Source organism: Pholis gunnellus (genome assembly GCF_910591455.1).
Source record: "Pholis gunnellus genome assembly, chromosome: 24".
NCBI classification, from domain to species: Eukaryota; Metazoa; Chordata; class Actinopteri; order Perciformes; family Pholidae; genus Pholis; species Pholis gunnellus.
Window position 1 is genome coordinate 6,091,231 of NC_136551.1, and position 19,041 is coordinate 6,110,271.

General features: G+C 43.9%; 1 protein-coding gene across 3 annotated transcripts in view; it reads left to right on the plus strand.

The window, feature by feature from the left end:
• xirp2a (xin actin binding repeat containing 2a) overlaps positions 1–19,041 on the plus strand; it is a 44,907-nt gene that overhangs the window by 4,712 nt on the left and 21,154 nt on the right. For 2 of the 3 annotated variants that reach the window (XM_079185963.1, XM_079185964.1), the window contains exon 1: positions 16,908–17,081. Coding sequence is in view for 1 of the 3 variants with exons in the window: in XM_079185962.1 (XP_079042088.1) it covers positions 11,698–11,794 (97 nt within the window). In the remaining 2 variants the exon portion in view is untranslated. Of the gene's footprint in view, positions 1–11,697; positions 11,795–16,907; positions 17,082–19,041 lie in introns of those variants that run through there. The other variant, XM_079185962.1, reaches the window with a different exon arrangement.

Genomic DNA, 19,041 nt, shown 5'->3' on the forward strand with positions numbered 1-19,041 from the left:
GATGGGTGACGCAAACAAAAGCTTCTGGGTCATATTGGAGGGTTTTGTAAATCGAACGGGAGGAAGAAGTCCACATTTAATGCGTTAGTTTTTACGGCTTTATTTTTGATTTCTTAATTTCCTGGGAAGTTTTGTGTTTTTTGTATATAATTAATATTGGTTAATTAGTTATTATTTAAATATTCATTCATGTTTTATTGGAAACATGATTTTTCATGCATGTTGAATGCTTGCCTGAAGACAAATTTCCTCTTCAGCTGACTGAAATATAGGTCATCATTACAAATAATTGGAATTCATTAATTGTAAGTCATAATTGCACACCGTCTCTATTTTCCTTGTAATTGGTACCAAATTACAGAGTTCTTCACAGAGCAATCCCTGGGAATCAGAGATGCATCCAACAACTATTTTCATTGTGATTGATCTGTCGATCATTTTTTCTCTGAATCAATTAGTTGTTTGACATTTTTCATCATTTTCTGACATTTCGTAGATCAATCAGTGTTTGCCAAAGGCCAAGATGACGTCCTCAAATATCTTGTTTTGTCCAAAACTCAGCGATATTCAGTTTACTGTCATAGAGGAGGAAAGAAACCAGAAAATAAATGACTCGCACCCATTCAACAATCATCAAAATATTTGGCGATGAATTTAATAGGTGACAACTAATCAAGAAAGTTCTGCAGCTCTGCTTTGGATCATAAGAAAATTAAACCCTCTGGACTAAAGCCCAGATTTCATGGCAATCTGTTCACCTAAAACCTCAACCTTATGAGTCAGGGGATTACCGAAGTCGGTCGGGTTCATCCTCTAGTAAACTGCATACCATTCGGTGGCCATCCATCCAAAAGCTATGATAAATTTCGGTCTCGTGTTACGCATTTGCACAGTTATAGACCTAAATCCCCAGAATATCAACGAGGCATGCCGTATGTCAGGTTCCATGGTTTCGGTGTATATTTGGAGAGGCTGAAAACGGAGCCGGATCCCGGGCCACTTCAGAGTCGTCGTGTATTAATAGTAGTAGCTGGTGATGTCGGCATCGCTCACTGAGCGTTAAGAGAGGCCGGGTGCCTGATGAAAGAGGCTGAAATGTGATTTACATTCAGTGAGCGTAGGGCCATATTGTGAAAGAGAGGACTGGTAGAGTGGATGGGAAGGCAAGTGAGCAAGGAAGATGAAGATGGATAGCGAGCGATGGAGATTCAGGGTGAATCAGCCAGGGAGTTAAGAGAGAGAGGGAGAATCCAAATGGAAAGCCGGGTCATATTTTAGCAGGTAACGCAGGCCAGAGTGTGATTAACAAATTATATTCATGTTTCAGTAATGACGGGCTTCATCAGGCCCGACACTGACGCTTTTTAAAAACATTTTTAACCCTTTTCTGAATTGGCTCTTTTCCCACAGCTTTCTTTCCCTGGAGACGACCACGTGTCTGTCAGATTTCAGCCCCAGTTAAGAGCACTGATGATCGGGGGAGAAAGGCCCAGAATACAGAACGAGGAGCTCTGCAACGGACGCTAAATATATGACCTTGTTTGAATCTATTCGCCTTATTCTTTGCCCGGACTAGGGCGCTTCCACGTCGCGTCGGTTTGTAATCTTACGTCCGTTTGAGAGCCAAATAGAGATTACTTTGCTTTGCGTTGTCAGCTTTATCACCCTTTACTTGCTAAAAACAGTTTTCAAGCTTTAAAAAAAGGCCGTTAAGTTATTAAATATTTTCTCAGGTGAGAAAGGAAGCACTTAGATTTCCAGTGTTACCCGTTTATCTAAAATTACCTTCAAAAAGCAAATGTCGATAGTTTTTTTTTTGTCATTGCTCTCCCTGCCAGAAGGAGTGGACACACTTGCACTGAATGTTTTACCATGAGGTATTAAAAAATACAAATAAATTAAAACAAGAACCACCAATTTTGCAATGGCTAACTAGCTAACTAGCTAGCTATTTGCATATGTCGTCTTTCCATTCACTGATGGCTGATGGATGTGGTTCTGTAAGACCATCTGGTCGCATGAACTCAAAGCCACAATTGCCATCCATGTCAGTAACCATACGTTTGTATCTCTGAGGTATGTGAAACACACAAATGTCTAATATCATAAGTTTGTAGCATAAATCTAGCACACCCCCAGCCTGCATTAAGGGCCCGCTAATGTGCCTGTTCATTTTCAGCAGTCAATACGCACTGTGAGTTTCTGCAGCCAGGCATTGAAAACTCAAAATCGTTGGACGCCTGTCAAGCTCTACTTTATCTGCCGCTCTCTAGATGTGGGTCAAATTTGTCATTAGCAAATTAATGGGCCCAGTTGGGCAAGCTAAATGGCTCTCCTCTCCTTTTAAAAGCCTCCGTCCCAGAGTGTCGCTGAGCAAGATGCTTAACCCTGCAGAAAAGTGTGAACCCTGGCGAAAACTTTTGGGGGTTTGGTTCCAAATGAATGTTGCAGAAAATACTGTAGTTATCTTTACAGACTCTTTGTTGCTGCCCAGGTAGCCCAAACAGCAGATTCTTTCCTGCCTAATTTAACTGTATAACCATTTGCTATAAATGGCCAACTCCTTGTTGTGCTTTAAGTGTCTCTGACTGAAATCTTCCTCACTGAAAATTAGAAATAAATATCCATGTTGACATTATCCCCCCCATGGCTTTCCTGGGGCAAAACCGCCCCATGAGGGGTGCTCGTGGTGCTAAAAATAGCAGCAGGTTTAGTCATAACCTCCAACTGTTCCAGTGAAGCTGCTCAGAGGCCAGCAGCAGACGGCGATGGTTGCACCGTTCTAGATGTAAATGTGAGGGGATCTAACCATCGAGTGTGTGTGTGAAGGTGAAGTCTGTCATGGTTCAACTCCGTGAGGTTGATGCCAGTTCTGGGTAATCTGATGTCCTATTTCTGTGACTAAAGGCCCGGTAACACCAGCAAAGGTTGAACCTTGACTGCGATTTCTATTCATTCCGATGGAATCACTCAATAATAATCAGTGGATTCACCCACCAGGGTGAAAGAAATTGAAATTTGAAACCACAAATGTGCTCCGTTGGTCAATAGCAAGCCGTTGACCTTGGACTCGGCCCCCCGGGGGACGGGTGCAGAGGGCAGCGGTATAGCCAGCATGTCATTGATTTAAAACGAGGCAGTCACTCGTGGGAAGCTAGCTAGGTAACAAGATATGAAGAGTTTGGTGTTCAGGAGGCTACGTTTCATTCAACAGCAGTACACAAGAGTTTTGGCTGCCTTAGACCAATGGATGTGTAACAGGAACTGGATCCAGCATTGGAGGCGACGTCCCATTCATTCCTATGAAAGTTGCTCAGTTAAGCAAAAATAGTTCAACTTCCGAGTATAGAATTGGCGATCTTCCTCATTATGTGGCCTATAGCCCTGCTCTAAAGTTGAGTTTTTAACCTTTGTCAGTGGATGCAGTGAAATAACACTGCGTCTGTGCATCAAGTATTTCCCTTTAGATTTAGAATGCCGTTTGACAATGTGGGACACATGTCGCCAATTCATTGTATTCCATCACAATAAACATGACAGATTTACACCAGAAAGCATCTGAAATTAAAGTTTCTAATCCTAAAATAGCAGGACATATATGACGCGTCATGAGAATAGAATTAAGTTAATTAAGTAGCATATTGAGATGTCAGCTTTCCCTGTTCCACTTTCTGGTGGGACCAGACCTAAACACAGCGGCGGTCACAATATAAATTGTCCAGAGTGAAAATATTCATAAAAAAAATAATAATACATCTTTTTTTGCGTTGCTCCATGAAACAGCGGTTTAAAAAAGAATGACAAAGAGGAGAAACCGCCGCGCTGTTCGTCAAGCAGACACAGGGGAGGAGGGCTCTGCCAGGACAGGACCGCAGACACAGCGGAGGGAGAACTGACTAAATGTTGCATCATGTACCAAAGGAAACACCATCAGGGGGAAACGCATAAAAAAAGGCAACATATCTGCCCTTTGCTCATATATATATCCGCTTTGGTCTGAAAATATCCCTTCTGTAACCATACATGTGATTCATACATCCCTGCAGGCTTTGTTCTGGCTCTCTATACGTCTGGTTGTCCTTTCTTCTTCTTCTGTTCTCCTCCCCCTGACTCTCTTCTCTGTAGCTGCTGTTCGCCTCCTGGCTTTCCTCTGTGACTCCGTCTAGTTGTTTTGGCCTTCAGTTAATTCACGGCGTCTCAGCTGGCATAGGTAGAAAATATCAAGTTACTATTTCAAACCAGACGGCCCCTCCCACAGCAGCTTTCTCTACCTCTCCATGTGCTTTTTACACTCTTTTCCGTCTTCTTCTTCTCTTCTTTTTTGGCTTTGGGCTCATCTCTTTCTCTCCTCCCTCTCTCTTTGTAGACGGTGCCTTTTTTTGGTGCCCATGTTTGCTCACTAGAGCTTGAAATATTGATGGGTCTCTGTTTAGTCATAATGAGGACAGCCGATGGAGACAAAAAAAATTGTTTTCATACGTCTTCTTTTGCAAAAGGGAATGCTTATGGAGCCCGGCGCAAACACAAACACTGGTGAAAAAGAAAGCAGCTGCCAAAGAGTCAAAAGAGAGGGAGGGAGGGATGACCTTCAAATGAACAATCACGCAGTTGCATAACACCAACAAGGAGGAGGTGGCAAGAGAAGGAACCGATTAGCCTTGAGATCCAAATCCCGGCGCATTTCAGACTCGTCTGTAATGCTTTGTTGGTGTTTTTACTCTTTGTATGTATCGTATGCCTCAGATAACAATAGCATAGCACCAAGAAATTTGACCTGTTCCAATCGCTCCTCTGCTTACCCTCTTCCACGTTATTCTTGATGACATTGGTTCTCAACACAGCTTTCAATCATGTGCAGCTGGTTCAGGTGCTTATGATCAAGGGCAGCAAACCTCAGAGGTGAAGAAGAGGACCGGAGCACGCTGACGGCTCTGCATACTTTAATAGAGGAAACGTCTTCAGTCGACAAGGATGAGGACAGCGTAGTGGTCAACTCTGTCCGTGCACAGAGGCATGCCCAACTGTAATTGCAGCTTTGTGTTCGGATAAAAGTCTTTAAAGGCCTTTTTGTTTGCCCGACATGAACCAAACCACAAGGACATTTCAGAGCTTTCACAACGTGTGTGCTGCTGCACATTCTGTGGTGTATTTTTAGCCACGCTAGCAGCATGGCTCCAGGGATGGGGATGTTGGTCTGTTGGTTGTTCCGTCGGCCACTTTGGTCCGGTCTGAAATATCTCCTCTATTTGATGGATTCCTATGACATTTTTTTACAGACACTCGTGGTCCCCAGAGGGTACATCAGATGGATTTTGGTGATCCCCCCCCTGCCTTTTCAAAAATGTTTATTTGCCCAATACTTTGGTTTTCGACCAAATACCTGCAAAGCTACTGACATTCCCATCAGCCTCCGCTGTATTTTTTGTTTAATGCTAATAAGCACATGCTAACACACTAATCTAAGTTGGTTAACATGATAAACATTGTACCTGCTAAACATCAGCATGTTAGCATTGTCCCTGTGCGCATGCTGACATTAGCATTCAGCCTGCTCCTGTGTTTTTATTATCCCCCTCTGTGGTTTTTGTCATTCCTGGTTTGTCTGCTCGGTCTAGTTGGAGGTACAAAGCTTTGGTTTCATTCGCACATGAAGCATCTTCCACAACCACAGGTAATCCATCACAATAAACATGGAGCTTAAAGAGGCACTTTTAAATTGAATTATTATTTCATTATGCTCAAATTGAATGTCTCACCATCAATCACTTGCCATTCAGCAGAGGAAATTAAGTCGCAGAAATACTCTTTGTTCCCTTAAAGAATTGATTTTCACGTCCATCTTTTGTACTGTAACAGCTGACTTTAACCTTGGCTTCACACTGCAACATTTAGATTAAAACGTCAGTGTGAGTCCACATTTAACAAGCTTATTACATTGGCAAACGTATCAAAATGATGTGGGTAAATGAATGTAAATAAGCTAGACGAAACTGAGTCGATCTTTTCGCGCATATCAATCTCTTTTCTCACAATAGCGGCCTGTTTCAACCCGACACTTACCTCGCATAATTAACAAAAGCCTTTCTCTCTCTGGCACTCATTCATTCACTCATCTGTTCATTTACACAGGCTGAATGATTTAGCCCCAGAGATTGCGGCGTTGCAGCGTCTACAGCCAGCTGCAACCACCACAGCTGAGTGTTGAAGCCAAAGCACAAGTGCCTGAGGATGCATGTCCTCTAAAAGCTGCGAAAACCTCAGATTGTATTGACCGAGCATGCTGGGATTTATTTTTTCAATTAGCTTTATTGAAACAGATAAAGCAAGTATACAGCAAGTAAGCAATATTTTATATATACAGGACTGTCTCAGAAAATTAGAATATTGTGATAAAGTTCTTTATTTTGTGTAATGCAATTAAAAAAACAAAAATGTCATGCATTCTGGATTCATTACAAATCAACTGAAATATTGCAAGCCTTTTATTCTTTTAATATTGCTGATTATGGCTTACAGCTTAAGAAAACTCAAATATCTCTAAATATTAGAATATCATGAAAAAGTATACTAGTAGGGTATTCAACTAATCACTTGAATCGTCTAATTAACTCGAAACACCTGCAAGGGTTTCCTGAGCCTTGAAAAACACTCAGCTTGGTTCAGTAAACTAAATCACACGTATGGGGATTATCACAATATTCAAATTTTCTGAGACAGTCCTGTATGTATGTATGTATATATATATATATATATACACGATAACGCAGCGTCCTAATATTTTCAGGTGATTAAACGCGAACATACTTATTAATATTTATTCCATTTCCGCCAATGGACCCGTCCAAATGCTACACACTGTTCCTTTAAGACAACCAGACTGAACTGGACTCGTTATGTGATGCAGACCAGCAACAAACAACACATTTGGGTGCTGCTCGTCCTGCACAGCATGTAGGAGTTCCAAATGACTGCCGAGACCTTTTTGGCTCGGCGCTTTGAATGATTGGAGAAGGTCAGGCGTGTTGAGAGGAACGAGTCCAAAGCAACCGGTTGCCTCCATCAGCCCGGCGATTTGTTTGCTGTTGCAGAGTCTCATGAGTCATGTTTTGAGAGCAGCCACTTGTATGTTGTGCCAGTGAACCCATAAGGCAGCTTTCCCCGCCAGAAGCACTCAGTCCAAGAGCTTGACAGAGGGAGCACGTGGCTGCACTGTATATGTAAATACAGCGTCTGTGTCCACATGCTCGGATTCACTCGCGTATGCAACAAGGGATCCTTTGATTCCAAACGAAGTAGCCAAACAGTGAGTCATGTTTCTTGGCAGGTCACTCTGCGTGCACCAGCTCAAGCTACAGTGCTACTCCGGGCGTTAAATGGACTGAGGACATGTGGGGGGGGGTGCTGCTAATCAGTGAAGCCTTCTGAATGCATTTGTGAGGAGTTTGGCACGGGGAAGTTCAGAATACGGGAGAGCAAAGCAGCCCGCCATTCCGCTACAAGACCAGGGAGCTGTCTCTGCACACGCAAAATAAAAGAGAAGAGGAACGGAGAAGCAATCCAAAAATAAGATCTGTTTTAAGGAGTACATGCTGTTGAGGTGGGCGCCCTCTCTCCTCCAAAAAGTCACACCTGATATCGAACCGGCGGACCTTATCGATTGGCGCTGCTGCTGCTGCGGCTTCACCGACTCCGGCAAAAAGCACTCGGAGCCATTTCTGAGCTATTTCAGTGCAAAGTAGTTCAGGTGCCAGCAGAGATGGGGAGCAGCTCTTAGCTTTGTGCAAAGTGAAAACTACACATGATCAACAGACACCTTTTAAACACGAACCCTGAGGTGTCCTTAAACTGCACACTGCTGGAAACTTAGTGCAGTCTCACTTAAACAACTTGTTGTATACCGACGAGGCCAAAAAGCCGGATATACTGCCAAGTAGCAGTCTGTCTGCAGTCTTTTTTGGGAAACAATAGATTTTTACTTTCAGCATGCAATGCAACAGCAACTCAAAAACATTTCCTCTGACATTACAGCTCAGGAAACCCGCAGAGGTGGAAAAAAACAAGGGTTTCTTTTCTCCTTTTTTTTGCAGATATCCAAATGTCACCCAGTACCTCACCAGAATAGTTGGGGAATACACTTATTCGCTTTCTTGCAAGACAGTTAAAGAGACGAGGATCCCGGATCTATCTGTTGGATATAACGCTAAAGCCAGTAGCTGCTTAGCTTAGCTTAGCATAGTCAGTTGTAAACAGAGGAGCGTCTTTACTTCCTCAGTTGGAGTGTACATAGTGAACAGCGTAGTTTTGATGGCTTATATTTTAATAGCTCGGTTATTTAAAAATGGCCAGTTTGTCGTGACGAATCTCTCTGACCAATCAGAGTGTTTTAACTCCGCCTTCTAGTATCGGCTCGGCTCTCTTCAAACATCGACTGAGGTGGTACCAGATAAAGTACCCGGTACTATCCACAACTTCTGCTCATGGAAAGCCAAAAAAGAGCGAGTCAAGTTGAGTAAAGGCTACACTCAGCATAAGCATACTAAGGAGTTTAGCTTTATCCTGGGTTCAGCAAATGCTAAATGATCCCAATAAAATGTGATTCTGGAGTCAAGTCCAGGATTGACTCGTATTTTCTCTAAAAAGTCTGCCGCGGATGATCCAGGTTAAGAAAGTATCACATCATGTAAGAAACTGTTACATCCTGACATTATCTCACTTGGGTTGAGGAAAATATAACATTTGGACTCAGTTCCTGACTAATTGACTTATTAGGACCGGCATTTTTCCAACAGGGCTGAGGAGAGAGAGGAGGACAGATGGAGAACATTTGAGTAGAGAGAGAGAGAGAGAGAGAGCTCTCCTCAGAGACCCTCAATGCACCGCGGCATGTCATTAAAGCACTACGAGACGCCGCACAGCTTGTTAGAGGACGGAAATGTCAACAGCTGACATGAAACAATCTGCGTAAAAATTGTGAAATCCGCGGGATCGGACGACGCTCTGGCGACGTCTTCCCCCTAATAGGCACCAATGTGACGGTGTCACGGTGTCACCTCCCCAGGCTAGCAGTGTGCTACTTCCTGTTACCATGGTTCCACTATTCCAGGGCCGACTCGCGTCTTTTGTAGGCGTCTGCCATGTGTGAAATGGTCCCAGATGGCAAGCGTTGATTTCATTAGCTGAGCTTCTTTTTAAGAGGATCCCGTGATTTTTATTTATTTATTTGTTCTCAGGGGTTATCTATCGCGACAGGCCCGGCAACGTTTAGACACATTTCACATTACACTGTCCCTTATTAACTCTGTCAGTCTGTAGATCCTCAGAGACCACCGCCTCCACCCTCCCTCTTCCTCCTTCCTCTGTGGCAGCATGCGCCAAACAGCACATATGGCGGGGACTCAAAGCGAGATGGCACTTTTTTTTGACGGTTGCGTGAGACATTGGGCCGTGACACTGCCGCTGTTCACCCGGATATTGTATTTCATAAACTGGATAACTGCAGTCCTCACTGCGGATTGATGGATTCATATCAGGAAATACCTTTTTAGACCCAGTACCGATCTATACTGTGGCGACTGATGTGATACTGATTAGGTACAGAAATCTCCCAGATAACAGCAAAAGCCAATCCTTGCTTATCCATGATATTCATGTTCTGTATTTCTCTATAATACTCATTTTAAAATGAAAACACTATTCTGTAATGTGCTGTGGCTGATGTTTCCTTAAACTAAGGACTGTGATCTCTGAAGCTCTCTCTGTGCCCTTGCCCAGCTTTGTAAAGAGGTTCATTTTTTCCCTGTCAGCACAATAACTGCGCATTATCAATCTCTCCTGGCTGACAGTTATGTTTTTGGCTTTTAAAAATTGCCTTCGTGTGGCATTTTTCCGACACATTCTTTATGCCAGTAACATGAATGGCTTTGGCACAATTTCCAACTTCGTATAGCTTTTGAAAAACTTCTAGCATCCATCTATCTCACTGCAGTGAGATAGATGGATGCTAGAAAACATCTATTTTTTTTGTAATTTGAGCTCATTATGCATTTATTCCAGTGAATGCCTCCGCCAACCAGTCAAGTTGCAGTTTACTCTGTCTGTCCAAACTGTCATCACATTTTCAACTTTCTACTGAATGAACACGCTGCCAATTCTTCGATGAGATTCAACGTTCTTCCATCTGCTCTGACGCAACTGAAAATATCTATTAATGCACAGAGCAGAATCCTTCGAACCGCGTTCCCCCTCCCACACACGCTTCCCGTACTCGGTGCATAATTTACTACCGACATTGGCTTTAAGTGAGGTGTAAACAAGCCCATCAGACGACCAAAGAGAGATAAATGTTTCAATCCCTTTAATGGCTTTTCGTTCAGTGGCGCTCACTTCTGGAAACCAGCTGTAATGAACTCGAGCCACCACGGACTCGCACACACATTCCTCTCACACTTGCCCGTGCAACGTCCACGCCGCTCGTGCACTTAATCATCCCCTGAGCAAAGTGAGACCCGAGTGTGGACAAAATGCTGTGTTTAATACCGGCAGTCAGACGCAGAGTGCTGGGGAGCTGTGGTTAGCAGGGCTGTGTGCTTTAGCTCATCGATTTTGAGCTTCATTCGATGTGAATGCTACTTCAGAGAGAGAGAGAGAGAGAGAGAGAGAGAGAGAGAATGACAGTGACAGAACGGAGAAGATTATGCTTGCCTCCCTGTTTTGCCATAGGAATACTGTAGGAAAGTATGCAAATCACCGTGCATGTCTTTCGGGGGATTTGCTAAATGGGATTTTTGAGGACAATGTTTTGTCCTTTGGTGCGTTTCTGAAATTATAGTTGACACCTTCCTCAGAGAGAGGAAGAGCCAAACTAGACAGATACAGGTTTGTGTGTGTGTGTGTGTGTGTCAGTCATGTTGTTTTGCAGAGTTAATGCGTGTTTGTTCACACTCCAAGTTGACGCCCGGCAAGACGCTGTCGGAAAAACGCTACTGGGAATACATTTGATTTGCAAATTAACTACGCACCCGCACTTCAGCAAAGACACAAACGCACACGCGCACACACGTGCACACACATATACACACAGGTGTGTTTGTGCCCCGCGGGGATGATTTGCAAGTGAATAGGCGTGTTGCATGGGCTGACAAAATGCTTCCTGGGGAACACCAAGCCTGTATGCACCAAGGACGAGCCATTTACCACCGATGTACCTTTCATCAATGGAAGCGTGTGGAAACACCTTCGGCTGCTGCTAGAGTGGCTCTATTAAAATGTAACCAAGTGCTGTTTGCACTAACTTTCCAGTCAATGCCTGCCGCTCACATTGTGTTCAAGGTCGTCTCTCTTTACACACGTGTGTGTGTGCGCAGCTCCAGACGACGGCAACAAAGTTTCACTGGAACCCAGAGCTTAAGTGTCACCTTTTTAACGCTTTGTATCATTTTTCATACTCTAGGTCTGTGTGTGTCAGGGAGTGTGTCAGGGGGTGTGTGTGTGTGTGTGTGTGTGTGTGTGTGTGTGTGTGTGTGTGTGTGTGTGTGTGTGTGTGTGTGTGTGTGTGTGTGTGGGCAATTTGGTCACAGCCCAGCTGGTTTCGATGACCCGTAGTGGCGTCACCTCTCCATCTCCCTGGTGAGAACAGCACAGGTGTTTTCTCTGATAGCTCTCTCCCTCTCTCTGCCTCTCTCTCTCCCTCTCAACCAGGAAGTGACAGCCGTCCACGCCTCCTCGTCCAAAGCAGTGACGTCCGGCACTCACACACACACTGACCCATCTACAGATCAGACCATGGCCGCTCTTTGTGAGTATCTCCTTGTTTTTCATTTGGGAATTTAAAAAGAAATAAAGTTATAGAAGGCTTTGATGCAACATCCGATGTGTTGTGACATATGACAGGAGGCCCACGGCTCTCTGATTGCATCACGGTTGCACTAGTCTGTCAAGCAAACAAGCGCATGGTTAATGCAACGCTGTGTCGCATTTGTTCTATGAGATAAACATTTGGCAGAAAGCAGCTTTTTGAGAACTAGATTGTTCATTGTTAGATAAGGCTGCCTCCCTGGCAGCTTTTTTTTAATGGGAAGCCGTGGGCTCGCTAGATACCGAGCTTCCATTACTGCGATAGCGACGCGGCGGTGGCTACCTGGAGTTTGTTTTCCACTGACGCTGATAGCGGTGCACTCACAGATGGAGCTTACAGTGCAAGGTACAGTCCATTTTTTAACTCTGTGAGGAAACAAACTACAGGGAGCGAGCTTGAACACATGTTCAGCTTTACTTTTGTGGATAATTTAAAAGAAATTGGATAAAACACCCTTTAATTCTGGTAAACTGTTAAAAGGTTTGTCAAAATACATCCCACCCTACATGTTTAAATTTAAAATAAGGTTTCAAGTCAGCGGCCATGCTAGCAGCTCTGTGAGGCCTTACTGTAGCAGTTCTCTGATGCATTTACGTGTCCGCTGTTGGCAACATGTGCTGAGGTTAGCACGAGATGCTTATGCTAACGCACATTACACAGCATCACCAAGACGAGCTAACAACAAACCAGAGCCCAACTCTTTAGACGCAAAAGCAGAACGGAATAAAACATTTGCAGAAGTCATTTGCATCTACATTTGCATATATAGCCAAGGGGGAACCAACTTAAGTCAAACTTATGCACGTTTTTTTTTTTATTCTATGCATTTTGGTATTTTACTATCATAGCATAATAGATGCTTTTCAGTTTTATAGGCCATTTAGTTCAAGTTCAAGTTGATAAAAAAAGTGCAGATAGTTGTCATTCTTATTCTGAAATACAATACGTTTTTTGTTCAGTACGTAAGGAGGGGGGAGTAAGGAGAGAAATAGGACTCATTCATCGTTGGTAGCATCCTTTTTGAAGGTAAAATGAACACAACCGTTCAGAGCTTTGCAGCAGCAAACTACTATTTTCAATGCAAAGATGCGTTGGCCCCACAAATATCTTTACACGCCAATGACGATGTAAATTGAAAAGAGACGAGAGAGGTGGTGATTTTAGAGACAGAGAAGCCAAAGGGATGGAGCTGACAGCTCTTAAAGTGGTATCGAGGTGTTAACACATATTCACACACACACACGCACACACTCGTAAACTCAGCCATGTGTGATCACACCCGATATACATTCACACACGCAGACCGAGAGCCTCTCCATCTCTACCTGAGACCTGTCGGGCTTTCGTGTCGCCTCTGCAAGTCCCTAAATCTCCATGCCGGGTCTAAAATTGGAGCTTCTTGACAATCCCGTTGTCCCGGCTGAGCGACGACTTTTGTCTCCACTGACAAGTTGTCAGCAGAGACGGCGGCGCTCAATCTGCCGGGGTCAAATGACAGGAGCTGTTCCCCCGCAAAGCCTCTGCGTTTAAATAACTGAGCTTTAAACAGATGCAAAGCTCGCCTCTAAATCTCAATGCTTGTTTCCTTGTTTCCTCTCGTATTACGCCGTGAAGCTGCGGCTGGCTTTGTGGCACACACACACACACACACACACAGTGGTGGGAGTTAAATGGAAATGTTTTTTTTCTTTTTATTCTACCATTCAAAAGTGTGCGTACATTCATATCAGTCTGTGGCTGATTCAACTTGTCAGCCACACTTGGCCCAAGAGAATTCTTCAAAGTGTGCAATCGCTGCCAATTGGAGCTGGATTTGCCAAAAGACGTTTTTGCGTTTTTAATTAATCTCCTCCCAGATTTGCCTGCCAAATGATGAAGTCTTTATAATATTATCCTCGGGAGAAACAAAGGTTTTCTTGCTGTCAGTTGCAGGTTTGATCCCCTTAGTGCTAATTTGTGTCCCATAATAGCCACTAAGACGAGATTGATGTTTGGAAATTGAAAATTGACGTTTGACTATATTGTGTATTGATGTGAGGCTGGTAAATGGTTCCTCAGGGTGAACCAATAAAATGTCTTTACACTGTAGAGGTTGTTTATGCATTGTAAATTCTTATGATTACGCTATCAATCAGTTGATGAATTAGATTTTCTTGTTTGTCATTTTGATGGACAGGGTCTGCCCAATCTATTATTAACCGTCTTTTTAATGTAACATTTGTAATGATGATAAGACATAGGTGAAGTCAGTTGATAATATAGCTACAGTAGAGGAGTGAGAGAGACTTTAAAACAACAAAATCTTAGGAATCTATTTGACATTATCTAACAGTTCCTACTTGTGGCCGCAGTTCAGCAAAAGTGACGTAGTCTCACTTTAAAGGAATAGTTTGCCATGTTGTGGATCAAGCATATTGGACAAGGGGAAATCCACCTTCCAGCACCTCTGAAGCTCAATAAGTAACGGACGGATTGCTAACCCAACCATCTAAGGGAAGTCCCCTTCTGTGAAATAGTGTTTCCTTGTTTGCATTTGTTCCTTTATCCTTCCTTGTTCTTTTAAGGGTTTTTTCGTGTTTAAATATTAGCCTTTGTGAATGCTTTGACTGTAGCCTTATAAGACCAAAGGAATGAACTTGATTTGACGCCTCTCCCTGGAACTGACAGAAATACCCCATTGGCCTGATTATAAGATGACCTATATTATATGATGAACTCCGTTTATCCAACAGCTGGTTTTGGAATATGGCTTATGAAGATGAGTTGCTTCCATTAAAGCTTAACGCAGATTTCATCATTCTTGCCCAAGTAGCGCATTCAAACTCGCTAGCTTAGCATTATAGAGGCTACAAACACCCATAATGCAATGCTCTCTCACCCTGCAGAACTAAAACAGGAACTTGTTGGGGATTGGTAGCGCAGTGTTCCCACAGACACACCAAGATGAAATACCCCATGACTCATTAGCATTGATTAGCACATCCCTATCCAACCCAGATACTGTTTAGACGCTAAATCTCTTTATTGGCAATTTACTCTAACAAGTTAAAGATACTAATGGCGTTCAGCACTTTATTTTCTGAAAGTTGTTTTAGTTTGATACCCACTCGAATGTGCACTGACTCTGGACTTCAGTTTGGGGATATTCTAAGGCCCCTTCATTAGGCATTCTAACGGAGTATGTTTATTTTCCCCGTCAGGAACAGGAAATCCATGTGCAATTTCAATGGGATTATCAGCAGAGTGCAGCTTCTCGTCAAGCCTGATAGCCACGCTGTTCTCCAGTCTGTGTGCAGGGGGTGGGCTGCCGAGAACACCTTGTGTTTCGTGTATGAGGTCAGCTGACAGTCATCATCACAGCACATAATATGGAGAGAATAGACGCAAATGACTCCCGTAGGGTTGTATGCACTGGATGCTCACTCTGTATTGGAGGTTAGAAAAAACTAAACGTAAGGTCACTGGTTTAAAAGAGGACCTTTACCGTTGCTTTAGGGCAACATATGTCCAAAAAGGAAGGAAGAAAGACAAATAACGATCTTCCTCTTATCTTCAAACTGATTACCTGTGCTTTGAAAAAAGGATCAAAGACGTCTCGTTGTACAGCATACAGTGTACAAGATGTGTTTTAGAGGGAGCGAAGGTTTCACCTAGAAAGGTAACTCGTCTTAAGGTTTTAAATCATTCACCACATTGAAAAAACCCGTTCCGTAGCTTTTAGAGGCAATATTTTTAACTTGAGAGGGGCATCGAGAGCATGTGTCTCAGGCCTATACAACAGCTGCTTTTTAACATATTGATCTTAGTTTGTAGCCCATTCTTGCCAGTAAAATAAAAAATAAGATGAAATCTTAGACTTGTGATGGGAAAAAACCTGTAACTTATTATAATTACAAAGTTTTTCAAAGTAATGACTCACTATTACAAAATAATGACTTAGTATCGCAACATAATGAGAAGCTTTCTGCTTGTAAAAATGTTTACTGTCATTTTTTAAAGATGACTAAGTCAGTTTTTTGGTCAATATTTTGAGATAACTCGCTTTTTGAGTAATGTTCTTGTTATTTGCATTAAAAGTGATCATTATTTTGAGATTCAAAGTCATAAGATACTTATTTGTTTTCCTGCTTGGATCTAAAAGAGAAGACACCACTCTCATGTCTGTATGCTAGATATAAAGCTAGCAGCTGGTTAGCTTAGCTTAGCATAAAGCCTGGAAGCAAGGGGAAACAGCTAGCCTGGCTCTCTACAGTTCAAAAATAAGTATTTGAAACGCAGTAAAGTTGTGGTTTTACAAATGGTTATATGCTGGAACTATTGCTTGCCAGCCGTGACTTCCTGCGCTTCGCGAACAAACAGTGATGTAACTTCCTGTGAAGCCAACTTGTCGTTTTTCACATCTCAGTTTGTGTACTGCTTAAACAAACAATGTTTCATTTTGTGAGCTTTAGAGGTGCCGTTTGATGTGTGTTTTGAACAATGGACAAAGCCAGACTTTGCTTCCAGTCTTTATGCTAAGCTAGGCTAATCACCTCCCGGCTCTACCACTAAGACAGTGAATAGGCATATTTCCTAAAATGTAGAACTGTTCTTTAAAGAGAATCTGAGTATCAAATCTTATGTCACTCTGTCATAGGATATATACAGCTCAAGTATAGCCCCCCTCACTTTCCCAGAGTCTGTCTGCAGCCGTGTGAATGTGTGCGTGTTGCCTATTAAGCAATGTGTGTGACATATATCTCCGCTGTGTGTCCTGGATAATGAAATGCCATGATATTTGCCACGCTAACGAGCAGTGATTTCAAATGCTAAATGTCTCTCTGCCCACCGCTGCGAACATGAAGGATGTACCAAGTGTCTCGCGGCGTGAGACGTCTGTGTCCATAAGACTACTGTGACATAAGGCTTCGGGCATGTCGGGTACCTCGATACTCAATTCTAAAAAAAGGCCAGCCCACATCCACCTCCCCTCTCCGCCCCCCTCCAAGTCACTCCTATTTATTTACAAAGGGGACTTCTAAAATAAAATCAGCTGTCACTGGACGCCTGGGCCTCACTGAGCACTCTGCTGGAGCTGGTCTCCAAGCCTCGCTGTCCGTCTCTGCCTGGGATTTGCTTTCTGTGCTGGGTCAACGCTGGGCGACTTTTCAATTCTCTGGTGATCCAAGGCCTTTATCTGTTGGATTGTATTGTTTGACGTGCAGAGCAGCCTAAACAGTTAAAGAAGGTAAGTTATCTGTGGGGACTATCGGTATTTCAAGGCTGACTCTTGTATCAACACGAGCCCCGCTGTCAGCGCCGCTCCTTCAGGGGGATTTTCCACCGAAGCTCAAGTGGTAGGAGACAAATTGGAAAGGGTGGATGACATTTTAGCTGATAATCAATCGGGTTTGACGTGCCCTCGGCTGCGCAAACATGAGGCATCTTGGGTGAAAGTGGGAAATAAGATGAAGTGGAGGGGGCTGTTTTGGTTGGTAGGCGCTGGAGCCCCGTAAAGAGTGATATTGCGGTACGTTTCCAGGATTCGGCTTGGATTTTGCACACTGTCATAAAACATGCATGGGCCTTTCCTGTTTCCTTCCACCCGACATAACCGGCAGCAATCCGATCCTGCATATTCTTAAAGCGTTGCAAATCGGGAGACAAAGTGCTTAGCCTAGCACAAGGAAGCACCCGAGGGCGATCCGGCTTCCTTAAAGAAGTTATTTTGATAGATTTGACAGCTCAATTATTGTGCCTGTTTTGCTTTCCTCGGTGTAGAAGAAATCGCCCGCCACGGCTGACATTTCAATTAGTGTAGCTCGATTTGGCTCTCCTCTCGAAAAACCCTCACCAGCCAAAAGCTCTGGTCAGTAAGTACTGAACGGAAAATTGGGTTGCTTAAGGGTTCCGTTGTGAGGAGAGGGTGACACCTCAGTGATTAGGGCACGGCCTCGGCTTGACACACACATCTGTGGGCCTCGATCCAGCTCTGAGCTCAGAAGTCACGCTGCCTCACCCTTTGCACGGTTAAGCTTTGAAATGACTCCTTTTGTTATTTCTCTCTCTCTCTTTCCCGCCCTTCACCTCCTCACTTCCAGCCGGCAGTGCGGCACCGCCACACGTCTGATCGCTCTGACGCCGGCCAGAAGGGCCGTGACGGGGAGGTCAAACGGCCCCCCGGCTCAGCTCGATATAGCCGCTGAGTCACGCACACACCGGCAGCAGCATGGCCCTCCCCCGTTGACTTTTCCCGGCCTCTCTCGCTTCCATTATCCCCCCCCCACCCCAGCCGGGTGCCATCACTTGTGCCGTCGCCGTGATCTGAAAAGATAAGAAGCCAATACTCTGAGAGGAAGAAAATAGTGAGTGTGGAAGTTATTGTGACTCTAAGCAGTACAATATGCTGTCCATGAAAAGCAGAAATTCTTTATTTTATCTGTAAACAGCCTTCATTATATTGGGGCATCTTAAGCAATGAGAAAGCTATTATTAATGCTAATTAAACATCCGTTGGTGCCAGTACTACCTAGTGGCAGCATAGTAGTCAAGTCTTAGAAAATATCTCGTATCTCATTAGAAGTTCTTTCAATTGTGCCTTTACTTTGTTTCCTTCCTCTTTCTTCCTCTCCCTCACACACACTTCCACTCCTCAAATCTCCCTGGAACATGACGCTGCAGACAGAGCCCGGTTATAAAAAGGCCGGGTTTATTTATTTTTTCTCTCCAGTCAGCCCCCCCTCCCCTCCCCTCCCCTCCCCCTCGGAGCCCTGGTTACCTCACCTCCATGCTATGGGAGCTTTGCATACGGCATTCCCTTCTCAGAAGCCAGAGATATCCAAAGCACTGGTGTCACCGCTCTCGGGCATCAGAAGCCCCACGTCTCCTACAGATCCGGACCGTGACGTGGACATTTGTCTCTGGTGATAAATGAGGGCATTATCCTTGTGTTTCTGTTTCAAGCCGGTATTAGGCGACACGTCAGCCTCAGGTGTTGGATTTCTGACCCATATTTATAGGATGTTGCCCCTGTTTATTTTCAGATGCTGCCGTCTCCGGCAGCCTATTTGTCTGACGGGTTATCGGTTACACTAACATGCCGGACGTAGCAGAAAGCTAAAATTGGTGGGATGAGGAGAGCGTGCTCCTGTCAGTCGTTTCTGAACTAAGGTCACACCAGTAAGTGACACAACGACATTCATCCGTGC